General features: G+C 36.0%; 1 protein-coding gene across 3 annotated transcripts in view; it reads left to right on the top strand.

The window, feature by feature from the left end:
• LOC307173527 (uncharacterized protein) overlaps nt 1-21,522 on the top strand; it is a 27,135-nt gene extending 5,613 nt beyond the window's left edge. The window contains exons 2-4 of one of the 3 annotated variants that reach the window (XM_079896700.1): nt 20,006-20,064; nt 20,797-20,961; nt 21,122-21,522. In XM_079896700.1, the coding sequence (XP_079752826.1) occupies nt 20,848-20,961; nt 21,122-21,358 (351 nt within the window). In that variant the 5' untranslated portion in view covers nt 20,006-20,064; nt 20,797-20,847 and the 3' untranslated portion in view covers nt 21,359-21,522. Of the gene's footprint in view, nt 1-20,005; nt 20,065-20,788; nt 21,019-21,121 lie in introns of those variants that run through there. The other 2 variants (XM_079896698.1, XM_079896699.1) reach the window with 2 other exon arrangements.
• The last annotated feature ends 75 nt before the right edge of the window (nt 21,523-21,597 follow it).

Genomic DNA, 21,597 nt, shown 5'->3' with positions numbered 1-21,597 from the left:
ATAAATGTTCCCTTTTATATACATACTACTCGACTCCACACTTTGATTTTTCATGCAGAAACTGTCATTTTAAGAAGTGAATCAAATAACATCAAACTGAATGAAGAGAGAGGGAGAGGGAGGAGAGAGAGAAGGAGAGAGAGAGGGAAAAAGAAGAATAAAATTGGGAGTTTGTTGGCAGCTGAGTGACAGAAACAAACAGTCCAGGCTTGAATAGCGCTGCGTGTTGACTCTGACAGGTAACATGTCACCCAATCGAAGGCAAGCCGTTAATTAAGACTCTCTCTCTCTCTCTCTCTCTCTCTCTCTCTCTCTCTTTCTTTCTCTCTCTCTCTCTCTCTCTCTCTCTCTCTCTCTCTCTCTCTCTCTCTCTCTCTCTCTCTCTCTCTCTCTCTCTCTCTCTCTCTCTCTCACACACACACACACACACACACACACACACACACACACACACACACACACACACACACACACACACACACACACACACAATGAAGTCTGACACACCATGCTGCATATGGACTTGCACTGTTAGCAGTCTACACAAAAACAAAGTCAGAGAATTAGCAGAATATTAACTGTTAACAGAGTCAAAGTCACAGAAACACAAACATGCTAGCAAAAAGAACAAATTCAATCTTTCTGGCATTTATTAAAGTGTCCTAGTTACAGTGAAATTATACATTTAAGTACTGAGTAATATTAACTACATGTACTTGCTATATAAGGGTTTATATTAGGGTTGCTTGTAATTATGCATCATTTACTGTATTACTATAGTAAATAAATGTAGCGTGTAACAAGAACAGTGTAAAATAAAGTGTTACCAAATATAAGTCTGTTTCAGCAATAATTAATATGCTATATAACAATATACTGAAAATGATATTGCTAAGACAGATAATTGTTTTATCTGCAAAGACAGATAATTATAACACAATTTCGTGAATTCTTCAGTGATGCACTTAGTTCGCAATGAATAATAATAATAATATTATTATTATTTCTTCATAAATATCACCAGGCTGTGAGTTGATATAACCAGTTAAAGTTATTTGTCATAGTGACATTTTCTCCAACTTCTACATGGAGTAAATAAGCTGCACCAGGTACACAAATAAATGCCTCAATGAAAGTCACACGTAACATTTAAGCTTCCAAAAATCCAATACCAACGTGAATTGATATTGCTGCCGTATATTTTTATTGTCCCTATGCACTGTTAGAGACCCTTGTCTTATTAAATCATATTTAAATAATATAATCAATGCTGTTAAAATGTTTTGCGAGGATTTTAAGGCCATGGAGATGATATAAGCATTTGAAACTCTATTAATTTCATCGGTACATGGCGTCATATTTAGATTTAATAGAAAGTTTTTAATGAAGCACGATTGGAAAGAGGATCTTCTACTCCATTACGGTTTGATGGATGGTGGAGAAAGGTTAGCAGACACTCATTAGCACTCTCTTAAATTACCAAAGCAGTAGCCACCCTTTTTTCTCTCTCTCTCTCTCTCTCTCTCTCTCTCTCTCTCTCTCTCTCTCTCTCTCTCTCTCTCTCTCTCTCTCTCTCTCTCTCTCTCTCTCTCTCTCTCTCTCTCTCTCTCTCTCTCTCTCTCTCATCATTTTGCTCTGCTGAAATAAATATAATCTTGAGGGAAGAGATGCGGTTTTGGGTGTATGTGTAATTAGGACATTTCCGCCAGAGGTAAAGAGTGGCAGTGAATCAGAAAATCTAAATGTAGAAATGAAGATACACTAAACAAAATGTACAGATGTGCTGCCCAAATATCTGATTTCTGATTTTTCACATGTTTTCCTAATGCAAACTCCAGTGCACAAAACAATGTCACATGAAAAAAAATTGAAAATTGACATGAAACGCAGCAAAATTTGGACATGGCGTTTGATGTTGATCCTGCGGTAGGTATAATCCAGGTGGGCGTCCGTCTCTGAGTATGTAAATGTGCTGGTACATTTGATGTGATATTATCATAATGGCCCCTGCAGGAAAGTCTGCATCTCCATCATCTCACGTGCCATACAGATGATGGAGACCCTGGTGAACTAATATACATATTAAAATAGATGTACATATAAATTATATGGGGGTGTTTTATATTCGGATGAATGATGACACAGAGCTAATGCAATGCCGTTATGAATGAAAGGCAGATGTTGGGCTGGAATATCACATGCATGTAGCATGGAGATGGAAAAAAGGCATAAATTATAAGTTGTGCTTAAAGCAAGATGTAGAGACATGGCCAGGATAACTACAGTTTATGTTTCTCACAGTATACTGTAGAAATGGCCCCTTGTTTGCAAGTAAAATAGCCTATAATTTAATTAATATAATTAAGAATTGAATAAAAAAAAGCTTCAGGATTATCCCAATAGGTGTTAAAGAATAATAATAATAATAAAAATCAACTACAATTCTTAGTAACACTTTACAAAAAGGTTTAATTTGTTAACATTAGTTAGTGACCAATGAAACTAACAATGAACAATATTTCTACAGCATTTCGTAATATTAGTTAATGTTAATGTAAGCATTTACAAACACATTTTTAACAAAAGTTGTATCTGTTAACATTATTTCATGCACTGTGAACTAACATGAACATGTTTTTTTTATTAAAAAAACATTTGGATTCAAATATGCAAAAAACATTTTTTTTTTATATATATATATATTTCGTTGCCTTATGAACTTACATTATCCCAAATGTTTCCAACAATGTTTAAATCCAGAGAAAGCGGCTATTTTAACCTGTGTAGCGGCCCGTGTTATTGCGTCGCCTGTCAATTACCTCATATCAGCAAACAACAAAGACGCTTTAATATATTATGTGGTTTGCACTTTATTTTACAGTACGTGTACTTACAGTGTACTAACTTGAGATAGTACTGGGTAATATAAGGTAACTACATGGGCTAAGGTTAGGTTAGGGGTAGATTCCGGATTAGTTATTACCCAGTTCTTGCAATTGCTATAATAAGTACATATTATAGTATGTACATGGGGATCAGGACTGTAAAATAAAGTGCTACCATTATGTGTTCTATTAGACAGGTGAGCAACTGTTTGGAAACTTTTATTGGCAGAAAACTAATCATTGTTAAATAGCTCAGTGAATAGTCTGTGAATCTCTTGTGCCTCTGAGACAATGCTATTTTGTCAAGTGGCGAACATAGCATAATCAGAAAAAGCTTTATTTGTATTAACGGTAATACAGCATATTCTCCACCATACAATATATTTTTAATTAATTGCATGCCATTTAGCAACACAAGTTATCCAGCTTTTATTAATATGATATTCTAATATCGATCTAGCTTACTGCAATGTTCAACTATAGTGCCTCATTCCAGCCACTGAGCGAACGCACAGAGTAATATTAACATAAATTTCAACACACTCAAACGTATTTATAGTACGATTGTTTTGACCAAGTAAAACAGCCCTGCATTACCCTACAATTTTAATTAGTCAAGTAAAGTGACCTGAATGAGTAGTATCATTAGTGCTGTTTCATTAGAATAAAAAAATTATAAAAATAAATAATGTTAATTTAAGTGACCACACTTTTTTTATGTTTATATATATAAACAACATACACACTATATATATATATATATATATATATATATATATATATATATATATATATATATAAACATACTCATATATTTAAAAATACTTTATATTATGTACAATATATTAAAAATACAGAGCTAATTTTAAGCATAATTATTACAGATAATACGCCGACAGCATCTTGACAGCTGTAGGAGTAACATGGTCTGGATGAAAACTGCTCTGGAATGAACTAAGCACACCCTTGTGCACATACCTCCGGCTTAGTACGCCGATCATTACAAAACCCCTCAACTCCCCCCCGACCCTCTGCCACAATCCATTGCCCCTGCAGCCTCCTGTCTGCAGATCATTACAGCTCTGATTATTAGTGACAACAGCGAACGCCCATCACTCAGCCTGCGTGCCATATTGGCAGATGAACAGTACCCTCCGCTCCACACAGCCCCGCTCCTGGACCACAAATCTAGCTGAGAGGGGCCCAGACTGATGATGAGTTCTTTCAGAGGGTATGGCTTGTTGACTTTGAAAGGGGTCAGTGCAAGTGCACCATACGAAACTAACTTGCAAAAACAACCAAGTCTACCTACCAGGGCCGTAGGTAGGGTTTTATAATTACCAAGGTCCAAAATTTGAGGTAATTAGGGGGATTGGGGGGCATACTCTCCCAAGAAAATGTAGATTTTTCTGATCTGTGCATTCCAAGATGTTTAAAGGCCAAAAAATGGATAAGAAATTGGCTTTAAAACTATGTCAGTGGGCATTAGATTATTTGTCAGTACCTGCTTTCTCCTCTACTCCATCACTCTTCCTTTTTCTCTTCTTATCTTGCCCTGTATCTCTTCCCCTCCTAAAGCTGAGCTTTGACTGATAGTCTTTTCATTTTCATCTGTGTCAGTGAAGAAAGTAAACATAGGGTTAGCCTATATGCTTTAACCATTTTCTTAGACAAGTTTACTGAAGGCTATGAACGCTAGCTAAATAGGTTTATCAAATTCATTCACAATATGTACACATTCATTATTAATCTTATGCCTAATATGATGAAAAAGGCTTTGTTAATGTTTCTTGTACCCTCACATTGACAGCTACTAATTATTACATTACATGAATAAAGTAAATATTTTCAATTCAAAATGCAAAAAGTTGTTTGCCTGATTATTTTTGTAAGTTGTTTAACATTTCTATCCTAAAACAGCTGTCAAATATGAAATGTTTAGTTTAGCATCTTATCTTGCACTTTATGAGAGTTTACTGAAGTGTCGCGCTGGAATTCGCTCTCATCAGCTTCTGTGAACATAAAGCCCGCCTACTTTGATTTGATTGGTCATCTCAAATATTTTGACATTGACGAGCAGTGACAGACAGACCGCTGAGGCAGCTCAGATGAGAAGATCTTGGTGTTGTGCAATATCCTTGCAGCATTAAAGTATAGTGTTAGTACTATATAGGTAATTATTTCATAACATTTATTATATACACCTCGGAAAAATAACGAGTTCTGGACCTCTGTGACCTCATTGCGGCCATGGTACCTACCTATCTTCGTTAGCGCCATAATTTTACATTGCAGTGTCCATATTACACACATTACATTTAAATAGAATGAATTCCAATAGGACTGATACCTCTTTCCCCGCCACTGACAGAGACTGCGTCCTAGATCACATACTCTCTTGAGTAGGTACTTATTCTGAATAAGTAATTACTTCACGACCGCTAAAAAAGTATGTTATATATAGTATAAATGTGTGTAGTATGAATGTAATCCGGATGTTCTACATTCGCCATGTTGTCATTATCATGTGACCTTCCAGCGTCAGTTGCGTCGCTTCACTGTCGTTCACAAATCCTCTCCCGTGCCCTCATGGGATAGTAAAGTGTCCATCATATGCACACTTCAGAATCTCGCCGGAAGAAGTAGATCATCTGGGTACTTTTTGTCTGTGAATTCAGACATACTGTTTTTTTCCACATACTGTTTTTCACCTATTATATAGTAGGGAAGTATGCGATTTCGGATGCAGCCATACATTTCCGTCATTTGTGAGACAACGCTTCCCCGCCAATTTCAGAATTAAACAAACAAAAAATCAAACTTATTGGTGGGTTTATTTAGTGATTTTATCTTCGTTAGGTTATTACGCCAGTAGGTGGAGACATCAAGTGACTGTCTTTATGAGTGAATCATTAAAATATGAATTCACATGATTCATTCTAAAAAACTGATTCATTTGGGAACAAAAGTAGTGACTTTCTTCATGATTATGTAAGTCATTAAATCTTTGACCCAACCAATTCATTCAAAAATACATTTGAATTCAGTTACGAAACTATTGACTGTTTTTATGAATCACTGAATCAGTGATTACTTCATGACCGCTAAATTGTATGCTTAAAAAAAAATCACTGAATCAGTGGCTTCAGGTCTGTTGTTTTTTATTGTAAAATCAAATAAAACATAAACTAGAGTCAAAATTATTGTAATCGTTTGATGTGCCTCTTTATTTAGATCATTATAATGGTAATACAGTCCTTTTTATTTTTTATTTTTTTATTTTTTCATTTTACTGCCTATTTACAGTGTAAGTAGCTGATATGATGTACTTATGAACACATACTTGGAATGTGATTATTATGGACACAATGTGGACCCAAATGCTTCAGTAATTAATCATAGTAATATTCATACACTGTAATGTAAAGCGTTACCTATTACTCAGCATTGTGATCATATTCAGGCAGTTTATTATCTTTTCATTTATTAGCCAACAGTAAAATCCTCAAAGCAAGGTATAAGTGAGAAAAAAAACAACAACAACTTCAGTTCATAAATTTGCATAAAGCAACAGTAATAAATTATTTTCTCATGCTTATCCAAATGGGCAACGCAAAAGAAGCTTAATAATAATTATTTATTCATGCAACATGGTCCCCACTGAATGTGGTCATTTTTTAACGTATGTGTTTATTCTTTTTTAATAATGCTGGCGAAACAAAATAGTCTCCCCTCTGCCACTGGCCCGTAAATAATGATAAATCAAATGTTTCATCTCACTGGAACGCCAAATAAGCAAATAATGCAATTTTATCAATTAGGCTTTTGTCTTAATTGTTGACTTCACTTAGTGTGCGAGCAGCAGCAAGGCAGAGCGCTGTGCCATTTTTCAATTAAAAGGTCCAGATGTTTTCGGAGGCATCAGTAGGCACCAGCAGTTATGAGAAATGCTTCATCTGCATTGTAATAATCACTACAATATCAGCTCCGGGCAGCATTTACATACTCATGTTTTATTCCGGCCCTCTTTTCTAATGTAGCGCTTAATTATAGTCAGCATCCCACAATGGCAGGCCTCTGGAGCACCCAAATTTATTTACTCTGTAATGTGGAGAGGCACCGGTCTCTATCCCAGCAAAGCTGTAATGTGCCACTCTCACAGAACGAGGTTAATGACCAAAAAAAAACATGAAATGGCACCAGTTTCACTGTTGGGAGGAAATAAGAGCTTGGAAAAGAAGAAGTGAAATGTGGGACTGGTCTAGTTTTTGGTATTTGGTTAAAGTTCACAAAAAATTGGTTTGTTTGACACACAGACCAAAATTTGAGTCAATGAATTGTGTTGGCATTTCAAGCCTTTCCTCAGGAATGGGGCACAGGCCCCCGATATTTTGATACTCTCTCTCTCTATTTCTTTTTTGATACTGTTATGTATATGGACATAAATAGTCTACCTGCAGTCATTCACAAGCTTCACATGCAATAAAGAGCTGATTCATCACATGCGCTTTTTTTGTTTTCTGTCTTTTCCCATACTCTTTTGGAGTGTGAAAAAAACTACAAATGATTCAGTGCGTGAGTGATCTGTCCGGATGAATTAAACTGACTCTTGAACAATTTCTGATTTTTTTGCAAAGCCGTTTGACCAGTTAGATCAAATTATTGGTTCATTTGTGTATCTGCCATCTCTGATTCTGAGTGGATAGACAACATGGATGACACGAGTGCTGCAATATAATCAAGGAAAATGATTCCCAGATTGGCATATACGTAATCTACATAATCAGATGAGTATATGTCAGTAATATTTTACCACAGCACGCCAATATTTCACTGGGGCTCATGCCCCAATAAAGGGGTCTAGCGACGCTTCTGGAGAGTTGAATTTGAGAATGAATCAGACTGATTCACTGAAAAGATTTGTCTTAAAAGAATGATTGAAAGAATGAAGTGAATCAGTCAAAACTAACTTTAGCTATAGACAATAACTTTATTCTAGAGCTGCTCTAAAGCCAAACAATCTCTGTTACTTTAATTTCATATTATCACTGTAAAGCTGCTTTGAAACAATATATATTGTTAAAAGCGCTATATAAATGAAGGTGACGTAAAGTATGTAAACATTTTCATTCAATAGCAAAGAAAAGTTTTGTCTATTCCTCAAACAAAACTACTGAAAGTGTTCAGATGACTCGGAATGTAGTGCACAAGTCTTAAAGGAGAACTCCGGTCAATTTTAACATTGAGCTCATTTTTTTGTACATTTGGAGTGCTGTCAATACAGAGAACAACGACAAAAATCGGTGTTGCCTACACCGAGTTATTCTATTTTTAAAATTTGCACCCTGTTGACTTCAATGGGGCAAGTACTAAACCTGCTTTTAGCCTCTTAACATCCTTGATGTGTCATTACAAGTGCACAGAAAATGTGACTGATTCCTTCCGAGTGAACACGGGTGGATCTGACTGCAGTAGATGTGAAAGAAATGTATAAAAATACCTGTCGATTGCCGAGTTCACGCGCATAGGTTTAGTTACCTATGATCACGCGCGTGAACTCGGCAATCGACTACTTTGGACTTCACCCGAAAAACAGGATGTAAACAGGTATTTGCGCTGGCTTAAATAACATAATTTTTATACATTTCTTTCACATCTACTGCAGTCAGATTCACTCGTGTTCACTCAGAAGGAATCACTCACATTTTCTGTGCACTTGTAATGACACATCAAGGATGTTAAGAGGCTAAAAGCAGGTTTAGTACTTGCCCCATTGAAGTCAACAGGGTGCAAATTTTAAAAATAGAATAACTCGGTGTAGGCAACACCGATTTTTGTCGTTCTTCTCTGTATTGACAGCACTCCAAATGTACAAAAAAATGAGCTCAATGTTAAAATTGACCGGAGTTCTCCTTTAAGGCACAAGGCCCTTGCACACTGAGTGCGAAATTCGCGTCGGAAATTTTCGCACGTTAAAAAATAAATACAACCTCACGTTATGTCAATCACACTTGCACACTGCAACTTTCGTCCGTCAAAAAAAAATCAGATCGGGTTCGATTTTCTGCGTTTTTTGCATCCGTAACAAGCATTTGAATGGTGTTTTGACAGTTTAGAGCCACAGAATGACGGATACGAAAAAACGCATGCGAACATTTCGGATTCAGTGTGCAAGGACCTTTATGAAGGTTTTTTATTTATTTTTTTATTTTGGCCCAGTCCACATTTTCTTTTTTTACTGAAAACCATTGAAGTCTATTGAAAAGTGAGACCAGCATGTTATTCAGAAATCCGAAGAGGAAGTAAGAAAGAATGAATGAATTTTGGTAACACTGCACAATAAGGTCCCATTATTAACATGAATTGTTACCTAATGTTAACAAATGGAACCTTACTGTAACATTTTAGCAGAATTTTTATTTTTAGGTGAACTATTCCCTTTCCTTTAAAAATATATAAATAAAAATGACTGAATATTTATTTTTAGGTTAACTATTACTTTAAGACTGGCTACACCATTATGTTCTTGAGCACCGAGTTCTTCCAGTTGTGAAGGGCAGGTCATATTCCTTCTTCCATGTCTCCATGTGTTCATTAGAGAGAAAAAGTGAACGAGGGCAAAGGAGGAACATTACAATTGGGCAAGATGCATTCATGCTCAGATAGAAAGAGCTATTCTCTCTTTCTCTCTCTCTGTCTGTGTGTGTGTGAGCATGCAAGCAAGAGTAAGAAAGAGAGAGTTGTAATCCACTTTCTGTTCTCGCTGCAGAAGGCAATCAAATGTGCTGCTCATGTGTAAAGACACTTATCTGCTCGGGGAGTATTTCAACATCATATTTCCACAGGAAGTGAGTATCAGCCTTGACAGGCGATTGCCTCTGTTCTCTCATATGTCTCTATAGACAGCACCTCAGAAGGAGACACAACAGAGCGAGAACACAGGGAGGGGGAAAAAGTGTGACATTTTCTCAAAGAAAGGCCTTTTACAACAATCATATAAAAGTTATCGATATCCTCAGGAGTGTCAGAGCCGTGCACGTGAGGCGCAGTCGTCACGGGGGTGATCGCCTGGTGATAAAGATGGAAATTTTAATCAGGCCCGCTCATCTTCCCTGTGTGCGGCACCCTATTCTGCAGCTTGCTCAAGGCGCTTTTTATCATTTCTTTGTAAAACGATTTCTCTTCATCATTTTCAGAGCAGGTAATATACCCCTTGCTACTGCTTGGAGCTAGACAGACTTAATGTGTTCTTAAATTCACAAACAAATAGCTTATTTTGTGATTGTTTCGCCGCTCGCGCCATTCTGTTCAGCTGGTGCGCTGCATCTGCATCTTGGAGTCGATTTCAGTAAAGAGGGTATTTTGCTTGCTCCACTCCTGTCCTATTCTTCAATCTTCTTCAAATCAGGTAAATGCCACCGCTGGAGTATTACTGGCACGGTGCGGGAGGAAAAAAGTGTGTCAATTTCAATACCACCCAGATAAAACAAGCTCAGCTCGGCTTCCCACCAAGCAAGAGAGATGCTAATCAAATTCACACAGTCTGAATTTTTTATAGCTTTAAAGGATTGTCAAGGCTAATGGCGCCTCCTCCTCTGAACGTCGTCTGGCAGTAAATCAGTGCGCGCGGGCCTCTTCCCCAAAAACAATGACTAATACCGCACTCTGTCTCTCCAAACGCCGGACTGGTGTGAAAAATCTGGGCGAAGTGGCCCTCCTGACACTGATGCATCGCAGACGCAGCCACAGCTGCATTCATCATGTCCAATGCTAAATTAATCTTGATAGGCTGGAAACCAAATTACATTAGTCCTCTGTTTCACACACTGCTCTCGTGAAGGGAGCTGAACAAATATTTATGGTTAATTACTGTTTTTAAGATAATTAGAGACAGGTTGTGCGACGATGAACATGGAAATCTGAGATATGAATTTAAGAGATCAGGTTGGGAAAGATGAAACTTTGGCCAAACTTTAAAATATATTAGGCTAAATGCTATTTAACAACAATTACGACAACAATAGATAAATATAGCTATTAATTCATTCCTATAGCACATACCAGGATGCATATGGACAATTTTAGGCATTTAATTTAATTCAAATTGTAATTGTAATATTGCACACCAAAGTCTCGAGAGAAAAAAAAAAGAACTCACATGATTACATACACACACACACACATGTTGTGTCATTGTTTTGAGGACTCTACACAGACAAAATAATTTTTATACTTTACATTGTAACCCTTACCCTACCCCTAAACATAATCCTTACAGAGAAAATACAGTTTTTTTTATTTTATTATTATTATTATTATTTTAAATATAATGATTTATAAAAGAAAATATAATAATGATAAGCTGTTTTCGTCATGGGAATTTTTATCCACACAATTTACCACACACACACACACACACACACACACTTAGATTGCTAGCTTTTTAAGCAAATAATAGGTTTCAAATTGTAAAACTGTGATGAGCCGGTTACTGTAATAGAACATCTGTGTGAACTTGACTTCATACATCTACTAAAAATGAATCTGACACTAGCTGGTTAAAACCAGAAATGCTCAGAAAAAGCTCTAACTGCATTTGTTTTCATGATTTCTGGCTGGTTAAGTTCTGACCAGGTTTGGGTTAAAGTACTTGAAGAGACAAAGTCATGAAAAATAGGTTTGCAAGTGTGTTATTTGTTAGTGAAAGGTCCATAATTGTTTGTAATGTTGTTTTTTATTGTTTATGTGTTTACCTTTGTTCAGCTGTTTAGTCACGGAAGTGTTGTGTGTATATATAAATGTGTGTGTGTGTGTGTATATATATATATATATATATATTATATAATATTAAAACAATATTAAAATGTAAAATGTTTATTCAATTTGAAGAAAGCACTGATACACACAACAGCTATCAGAAAGAGAAAAGAAATAGCAGTCAGAATGAGATTTATTGCCAAGTTTGCTTAGACACAATTAATTTGTCTTGGTGAAGTTTTCAGTACTTAAACAAACGCACACACACACACACATTAAAAATAGAATTAAAATAGCAATTGAAAGCTGCCGCTATTTTTAATAACTGAAGATAAATTAATTTACATTTTCACATACAACACTCGGGAGACAAACAAACACGCTCTCAACACATGCATAACTCAAATTCTTCATCTCACAAATGAACTTGTTTTCTTCTGAACTAATTAATACATGTCGCAGGAGAAGGACCAGACAGAGAGCTTTTGTTCACTTCTTGTATAATCATTAATTCATATTTACATGTGAGTCTCACAGAACAGAGCAGCAGCAAAAAAATGCTGCACTTATACAAAGCGAGTTGTCCTAATAGGTAAAAGGAGCCGTTTGCAAGCTTTTGCTAGTGTTGACACTTCATTTGTATCAATGGGAACCCTCTCCAAAAAAAAAGAAGAAAAAAAAAAGTTGGGAAGTTTGCCAGCCTGGCAAGGTGGCCATATTTTAAAATACATCATCATGTCACTTCTTTAATGTACCATAATCTATTAGGCACATGGCAAACTAACAGGAATCTTTTTAAATGATGGCTTTTTATGGCTTTGTGCAGGTGATTAATTAAATAAAAAGTCAGCGTTGCACAAATCATCCCTTTAATTAGTCGGAGGAACGTCACCGCAGCGTTCTGCGACGTTTCGCGGCGGGAGGACGAGGCAGCGGGGGGTGCCAGTCAAAGTGCCACCAAGAGCGAACACAGTTGTGGGTGTGTGTGTGTGTGTGTGTAGCAGCTTTCTCCGGGCCTATGGTTGTTACCCGGCAGCAATTCCAGGTGCTCATGTCAGCTGGAATTCAACTCCAGCTGTTTGGAGAAGATTGATTTCATTATGTTCTTCTGCCTCGATTGTTTTCTCTCTCAGTTTTCTCTGTGTTTTTCTTTAATTGCTTGTCTTGTGAATTGGCGAATGTTAAATCAGAGAATTACCGGTTTTATTTCCTCGTGCGTTTTTTTTTTTTCTTCAGCGCCCTGAACTTTTCATGCTTTGCCAAAACTGCGAGAAGCGGAGAATATAAATAAATTAAAACGGCAATTTATTCCCATAATTGTGCTTTGCTTCAAGGCCCACAATTATAAATATACATCATACATCTGAAGCCTAATTAACTTTTGCCAAATTAAAGAGCAAAAATAAAGCCTCGAACAATGACGTTCGACAAAAATTCAGCTGTGACATTCCGTTGGATTCATATCCGTTTTGATATAATGTCACCGTTTTCCGGGTTGCGCCGTAATTACTCTGCGAGAAATGTCCCATAAGTCTCTGCTGCTTCGCAGATCACATGAATTGTGTTATCAGGACTCTCCTTTTATTGAATTTACTCAGGTTCCTCTTTTCTGATTAGAAGAATCCATTTCTCTCTCCACTTGGATAGATCTGTCCTCCATCATGGTTAATGTTAACTTCATGTACACACTGAAGAGGGACTGCTGGGATCATCATTCTCATTAATGAAGCTCAGACACTGGTCCCTGTGTCCTCCTCTATACAAAATGCTTCTTCATTTCAGAGTTGCTCTGCTTTATTAAAGCTCATTACCATTTCTCTTTTAATAAGGCCTCTTTAAAGTCATTACCTGCAGTGGGGTTTAAAGAGTACTGCTATTAAAAGGTTACTTAGATGTGAATAATAGCCCTGCGATATACTCAAGTTAATTACTATTGGAAACTGGTTGAGGTTTAATTTAATGCTGACCCGTTCCATTGAAGAATATGTTGCGCTGACAGAATTGACGAAAAACGAGGGAAAAAGAAAACCATTCACGGTCACTAAGCCCATTTATGTCAGATCGTTTTGAGCTGGATCGTATTCATTTTCACAACAAAGAGAAGCGTATCTTTGAGCAGAGGCCAGATGTTCGTATTCTTCAGCGCAGTCCATTGGAAACTATATCTGAGCGGCGATATTTTTAAACAATCGAACGGTCCTGTTAGATGTTCTTTTTGTATCAATCATATTACGTGCCTGCAATCAACATGAAAGAAGGAGAACTAATGATTTTTCCTTCTCGTTCGCTCTCTCTCCAATCACGCCCTCCTCCGCCGCCTCATTGTCACCATTGAACCAGACATAATCTGACTTCAATTGTTCTTGCTGTTCCAGACTCTTTACTCTGTCTCTGTCTGTTGTGAGCGAATAAGTGTGTAACAATCTGAGTCGTGAGCGAAAAACTGCTCTCATTCATTTGGAGACGCTTTCTAACCCGTTCTCGTCTCGGTAAACGAGGACGCACAAGTTTACTTCGCCTCAACATCGATATCGTGTGTCAGTCCGGTACAGAGACAAGACACAAAGGAGAACAGCAGAACTGGGGGGGGGGGGGGGGGGGGGTTTCAGAGACCCCCCCTGCTCCGACTCAGATGAATGTTGTATCCCTGGCTGGCGTCTCCTCATACATAAATCTGCAAGCCTGCTTAATTCAATCTGCCTCGTGCATCTGACTTGGCACACCACAATTTGATTACCACAACTGTACTTTTTAACTCCTGTCAGGGAGCAAGTGAGGCTTATGTAAACATCTGCCAGAACACATGGTTGCTTCCGATTAGGCCGGCCTTAAATCAAACCGCAGCAATGAATCTTTACCTGACACTAATACTTTTAAACTTCATACGCACAATTAAAATGAATTGCGGCTAAAGAATACAGGACAAACCACATTAACGGGTCATCTCCCATGTATAGGATCTTTCCCTGTGTCTGTCTGCCACGGAAGCTAGACGATGTGGTTAGCTTTCTCTGCTACACTGGAAAACAGATAAACACAGGGCTTACAGACACACAAATCAATTTGGCATGAGGGTAAATTACCCTAAACATAAACATGATTGTATGTTTCCCAAATTTTAAATATGTATTTCAGACATTTGACAGTGATTAAGAAAATAAGTTATTATTAAAATTACAATTTTATTAAATCGTATTTGCAGAAATAGACTGTTAATATGTTGTTAGTAGTAGTAGCAGTAGTAATTTTAACAATTTTATAATTGTTTACATTATTAGTTTTATTTGGACTATTGTTGTTGTTCAGCATGCACATTATAGTCTATGTGGTTTCATGAATGGAGAACAAACTTCACCTTCTGTTTCCAAGAAAACATATTTATTGCTATTCATCTTAATGTGTTTGAAAAAAAGAGCAAAGTTACAGCTATCCATTTTTTAAAAGGATTTGAGTATTAAATGAGAAAATGGGGTGGTGAATGTTAGATTAGACTGGGTTTACTCATTAAACCAGAGGGACTCTTAATGACTTCAGCAGTGCTGAAACGGCACATTCATGAGAGATGAACAGGCAACAGCACTGCATTATGTATCGCTCCGCTCCGCTCACAAAGTTAACATTCAAGTTGAAATGCGTCGTCGTAGACTCACTTTTTGTAAAAATAGCACTACAAAAACACCCGCAGATTAATAGTACATGTATTGGCAGAACAAGCTGAGAAATTAAGACTCATCAGCCATTACCTTATTGCTCTGTTATCAGCCCATTTGATTCAATGCATGGAAAGCTCAAGTTCGCTTTGCTTTTATTATCAAACCACAGGGTCTCCTCTCAATTTTTTTTTAGTGTAATGTAACATATTTGAATGTAAAATTATTCACTGCTTAGAAAAGGTATCATACACTATAGTCTCGCACAGTGTAAACCTGAATAAGTTGGCGTAACTCAAAAGATTTGAGGTAATCAGTTACCAGCTATTTTTTTACATCTCAACTTAAATATTTTTAGTAGTGGAAACTTGGCTAGTTTTAACTGGATAATTCAGTAAATGCTACCTTGCTAATTGGTTACACAATGCTTTAATTGCATTAGCATAGCATAGCTTAATGAGCACAGCAAATATAAAACATTTAACGGATATCTGTTCTTAAACTAAGCTCATGCATACAAAAAACAACATGACAGAAACTCTTCTAAACTGCAAAATATTAAACACTACTAAATCAACAACAAAAACATTATAACACTTAATTTGAGCATTTACTCTCCCGTTTGAGTGTCATGACAAAGCATGCTGGGAAATAGAAATCCCAGCCCAGTTTCAGTTAAATTTAAGTTTGTCTAAATTAAAAGAACTCCCAAAACACAAAACAATGAAACAATTCAGATTACTTAAAATGTGTCAGTTTTGTGAACTCAAAAGAGAGAAAAAATGAATTTGTAAATACTCATAAAAGTTAATCTGATTGAACTAATTTGTTTAATTCATTTGGCTCTACTCAAACCAGTTAATTATTTTGAGCATTAGGGGTTATCAAACAATCATTTAAAACCATATATAAAAATAAATAAACGTTTACATTTAAATCAACTATAAATCCTATATATTGATCAGACCTCTAGTTTTCTTTTAAAAGTGAGAATTTAACACCTCTCATCTGCCACTCACTCCAATGATTGACAATTTGACTTAATTCTATGTTTAACAGATTCATTCACCAGAAAGCAGCAGAACTTTAAAATCCAGTTTTTTTTTTTATCTCATTCACAAAACAGCAGAAAAAAAGGCCTGATAATATTATTCAAGCTAAAAAAAGAATTGTGCTTTTTTTTTTTTTTTTGGCTGGAGTGGAAATTTCCCTTAATGATAAGGATGTGGAAATTACTGCATCACTCTTAAAAATGCCCCAATTTCTCTCAGTAAAAAATATGTATTGCAATTGGCTTTTTAATTAATCTTTGTGCGAAATGTGCCGCATGAAGATGTTTTCTTTTTTTGTGAGCAATCTGTTTGGCTCCGTCTCAAGGTTGCTTGACTTTACACCGGTGCACAGGAAAGACTTACGGGTGTAGGTTCTAACCCTTTCATAAATCTCCAGGCCTTTCTTGCTGGATTCTAATTAGCAAAGGGCAAAAAGTCTTCTGATCACTTTTTCACCACAGACTACATTAAAACAATGGCAGAGAATGAAACGGGTGATGTCATACATGGGTGGTAAAAAATATTATTCTGCACTGACTTTTTTTGTATGGGTAATTTTTAAATATAATTTTTTTATGATGCAGTTTGTTCAGACACTGTGTGTTGTGTTTGAAATGATAATATTTATCCGGACATTCTGTGATGAACCTTTTTAACTTTAATCTTCTTCAGTCACTGTAAGACACTGGAAACATTTTTTGTAACTTTCAAGTAAGAGTCATTATGCATACATTATTTATTTGCTGAATTTATTTATGTACATTCAAATATATATTTTTTTGAACATATGACCATTTGAATGTTCATTCATGATCTGTGAAGCATTATATAATATAATACTGTTTGTTAATGTTATTAATGAAAGTTATTATAAAGTGCTGCTAACATATTAAACTATACATATTTGGACAGTTGCCGATAAATTAAAGAATTAAAGAAATGTAACATAAACAGAAAATACAAAAAAGTTGAGTTTAAAAAATATTTTACAGTTTATTGAGCAATAGGACATCTTTTTTGAAATATTTTGTTTTGTTTTTGTTTTTACTTCAAAATGCACATTAAAGCAAGGGGGAAAAGAATGTAATGACATACTGTAATACTGAAATATGTTGTAAACCAGTAGGGTTGACAGTCATTGTGTCTTAATAGTGTGTGAATGGTTCAGTTTTAATCATTTCAACTTTCGACAGCCTCTCAATTACAAGTGATGTGGACAGCAGAAACAAAGGCAAACCCTTTCAACTCTTATCAAGAGTTGATAAGCAGCCTTTTGTGTTGCTCCCGTGGACTTCCACACATTGTGTCTGTATCTGTCGTTCTTTCCTTCAGACGCTTCAAGTCTTTGAGCCTTTGCAAACGGACATACAAAGCTCTGCTCATAATACAGAGAGCTGAGTGATCACAGGAAGTTGTCGCACATTAAACAAGTCCTCCTGTCTGTGGTGGGCCTTTGAAAATAACACTGTCATCTGTATCTGACAGCAGAGATGAGCAAGTTCACTAGCAGAGATAGCTGAGATATCGGCTGCTCACTTAGCGTGGAAACACACCACACAGCGGCACTACAGAGTGTGTAATCTGGTGAGGAGAGAGAATGTAATGGAACCAACATGACATGACTGCTGGTCTGGGAAAAATTATACTGTATATAGTATATACTGTATAGGCCAGGCCTAGTGTATGTATATATATATATATATATATATATATATATATATATATATATATATATATATATATATATATATATATATATATATATATATATATATATATATTCAAAACTTTTTCCATACAGAATCATTTAAAATTAAAGTCTCTCAACAGCTCACACTGAAATCATAATGGGCATTTATGAGACATAAATATCTGTTTTATGCAAATATATGCTTTAAAAATGTTATGGTCATGAAAACACACAGATTTGTCAGGGGAAAGGTTGTCAAAGAGGGAGAGATTAAAATATTGCACAATCTAGTTCATCTGAATAAACAAAATCTTAGCATTCAAAACACACAAAAATGTTCTTTGTTGAAGAAAAAGGTTCACTCTCAGAAAGAATGGTACAAAAGCTGTCACTGGGACGGTTAAAAAGGTTTTAATATGTACAATTTAGGTACTAATATGTACAGTTTTGGTGTAAAAATGTACATTTGAGGTACTAATATACACTGTAAATAAATTATATGAATAATAAATATGACAACATATGTTTTTACTTCAACTCATCAAAATAAGTTAAGCAAATTTTTATCCTTTTTATAAGATTCAATTCATTTTTAAAATCAGTTTAATGCAATTTAAGTTGAAATGACTTAAACATTTTTTTTTACAGTGTAGGTATACAGTGACAGATTTTGTACCTTTTTTTCTGAGTGTTCTTTAGACTAAAAGAAAAGGTTCCTCAGACCAACACTCTTAGAAAAAAAAAAGGTTCCAAAAGAGGGTTTTCGTAGCAATGTCAAATAAGTATTTTTGGTTTCTTAAAGTACCTGTGAGTGAAAGGCTCATAAAAGAACCATTTCATTCTTCACTCTTAAAAGTAAAGGCTCTTAATTGGCATCTATGGTTACACGAAAAACCTTTAACAACCACGGAACCTTTCCATTTCCCAAAGGTAAAAATAGTGGAAAAATGTTTTTTAGGTTATTTTCAGACCTGATCACTGAAAGGTTCTTTGTGGACCACAAAATGGTTCTTCTATGGCTTTACTGTGAAAACCCTCTTTTGGAACCTTTATTTCAAAGAATGTTGGTCTGAGGAACATTTTTACAGCCTAAAGAAACTTTTTCTTCTACAAAGAACCTTTTTTTGCCATGCATACATGCCAACAAAGAACCTTAAATTGTGAAGTGTGCTGGTTAAATCTAAAAGAGAGAATTGTAGAAAACCATCCACAATCTGCAAGTCGTCTCCCATCAGCAGCAGGATTATGCACATTAGGCTGATTAATGGTGTCCGCCACCAGATTACTTTGATTTGATAAGCAGTACAACCCATCACGAACGTAATACATCACAAATTGTTTTGTCAACAATTTATGGTACTATTTATCAAATGACCATCGCGACTCGCTGAGTAATAGTGTCATATCTGACATTATGTCAATAGAGAAGTTGAGCTAAGGGCAGCCGGGCTGCAGTGATTTAGACACACTGTGTGCTGACCTGCGTCTATGTTTAATTCATAGCAGATGAGCAGAAATAGATGGATTACTGTTCCTAGATCTGTGTTTAAAGCAGAAATGGTTAGGAGTGGCTAGGTTGGTATGCCAGTCACATACCTGGTCCTGGTATAGAGTTAATATCTGTGAATGCACAGATGTGATAAGAGAAAGCACGCTTCAAATAAAGAATTTTTCCTATAGCATATGAATACTAAACATGCATGAATACTCGTCATAGCAATCGTGTTTATTGAACAAGTTAAACTTTAACGATAGAATTCATGGCATAATGTTTTTTATCATTTTTTTTGTCTCTCATTTGTTTTTTTTAAAAAAGCAAAAATTATGGTTTAAACGGGTAGTGAATGGGGCTATTTTTGGAGTTTTAAAAGCAGAAAGGTTAGACTTTACACTCTTTCATATAATATTTTTTTTTCTTGTTTTATTTAAACTGTAAAGCTGTTTAAATAATCATTTTCATTGTCATTTTAGGGTTAATGGTATTGTGTTGTCAGCGATGAAGTTATAAAATTGGATAGAACACAAAAAAGGTTAGTATGTGATTTCTTTCCCACACTAAAATCATGTTAACATTCATATTGTTTATGTCTTGAGTTCATTGAAACAATGAATAATGTTTACAAATTGGCCCCGCCCATTCACTTCCATAGTAAGCGCCTCACTTTAATCCAGATTTGAGATATGAAAGTGAAAATTCATCAATATTATGCTTGCAAATGCTGTCGATTGAGCTTAACTTGTACTAAACCCAGAATATTTTCTTCCAGAAACACCACTACACTGTAAAAAGTGAATAGTTGGATCAACTTAAAAAAAATACTTCAATTGGTAACACCTAAAGAAATTAAGTTTTCTCAACTTAAATTATCACGTTTTTCACGATAAATTTTTTTTTTAAGTTGATCCAACTATTCACTTTTTACAGTGTACTTTATAAATTTGTTCACATAAATGGTGGTGATGACTTGACTCTTTATAGGTCAGATAAACACTCCTTATATGATAAGACTTGGCGTATTGTATCAAAAATCAATAATAAGTATAGAAATAGGAGATATTCAGGCTGTCTAACATTTTCAAATCAAGAAAAAAAAAAAAAAAACAGTTTCTCATTCAGTCCAAAATAGCTTTTCGCTTCACAGTGCAAAAAAAAAAAAAAAAAAAAGGCAATCTAAAATCCCACCTCCTCACATAATCATTCTAGTCATCATCATGATGGTCAACAATTTCTGGCTGCTTGTTTTATGATGTTGTCAAAACAGGTCTGCACACCTTCGTAATTTGACAAGCTTTCCGGATAGCTTGCCCTTGGAATGAAGGCCGCGGTTCAAGCCGTCATCGAGGGGATCAATGCTGCTCCTGAGATTGGGCTGCGAGTGGCAAATAAATTCCACAGCAAAAACATCAGTTCCACAGGTATGAAAATGGTGAGCCAGCGCCGGCTGTATGGCTCTCGTCCAAAGCACCACTGGCTCATCTTAAAGGTTACAGTGACTACCCTGTGCACTAGTGTTAACAGAGCTTTCCCTCTCTGGGTTTATGGTCTGTGTAATAATTTTAAGCAAAGTGAAGAGTGTGTTTCCACAGGAGATGTTGGAGGAACAGCTGCGGGCCAGGGAGGAGGACAAGTGGAGAATGATTGATCACTGGGAGCGGAGAGGCTGTGTACCTCTCACCTTCCCCCTGCGAGGCTCCACGTCTGCCCCTGATCCCTTACATCTGCCTGCCCTTAGCAGAGCTGGAGGAGGAGGCCCGGCTGGATCTACTCATGTGTCCCTGTACTCTGGAATAGGGGAGACGCCGAAAACACGGGCCAAACCTTAAACTCTGATGCCATTGCTTTCGTTATATGTGTGAAGGATATGTTGCATATGTTTTTCAATTAGCCTACTTGCAACAATAACAAAACTGTGTGAAAGGAGACTTGAACATCACACATTATAAAAGACATACATGTTCAGTGTTTATGCTGTAGTTGGCTCACATGGAATGTATATTGAGTAATAAAAAATAAAAATCAGTATCAGTGATATTCACTTTCAAAACAAGGAGCTGCTTTAAAA

The sequence above is a fragment of the Squalius cephalus genome (assembly GCF_949319135.1).
Source record: "Squalius cephalus genome assembly, chromosome: 16".
Taxonomy (NCBI): Eukaryota; Metazoa; Chordata; class Actinopteri; order Cypriniformes; family Leuciscidae; genus Squalius; species Squalius cephalus.
This window is presented reverse-complemented; position numbering and strand designations above follow the sequence as displayed.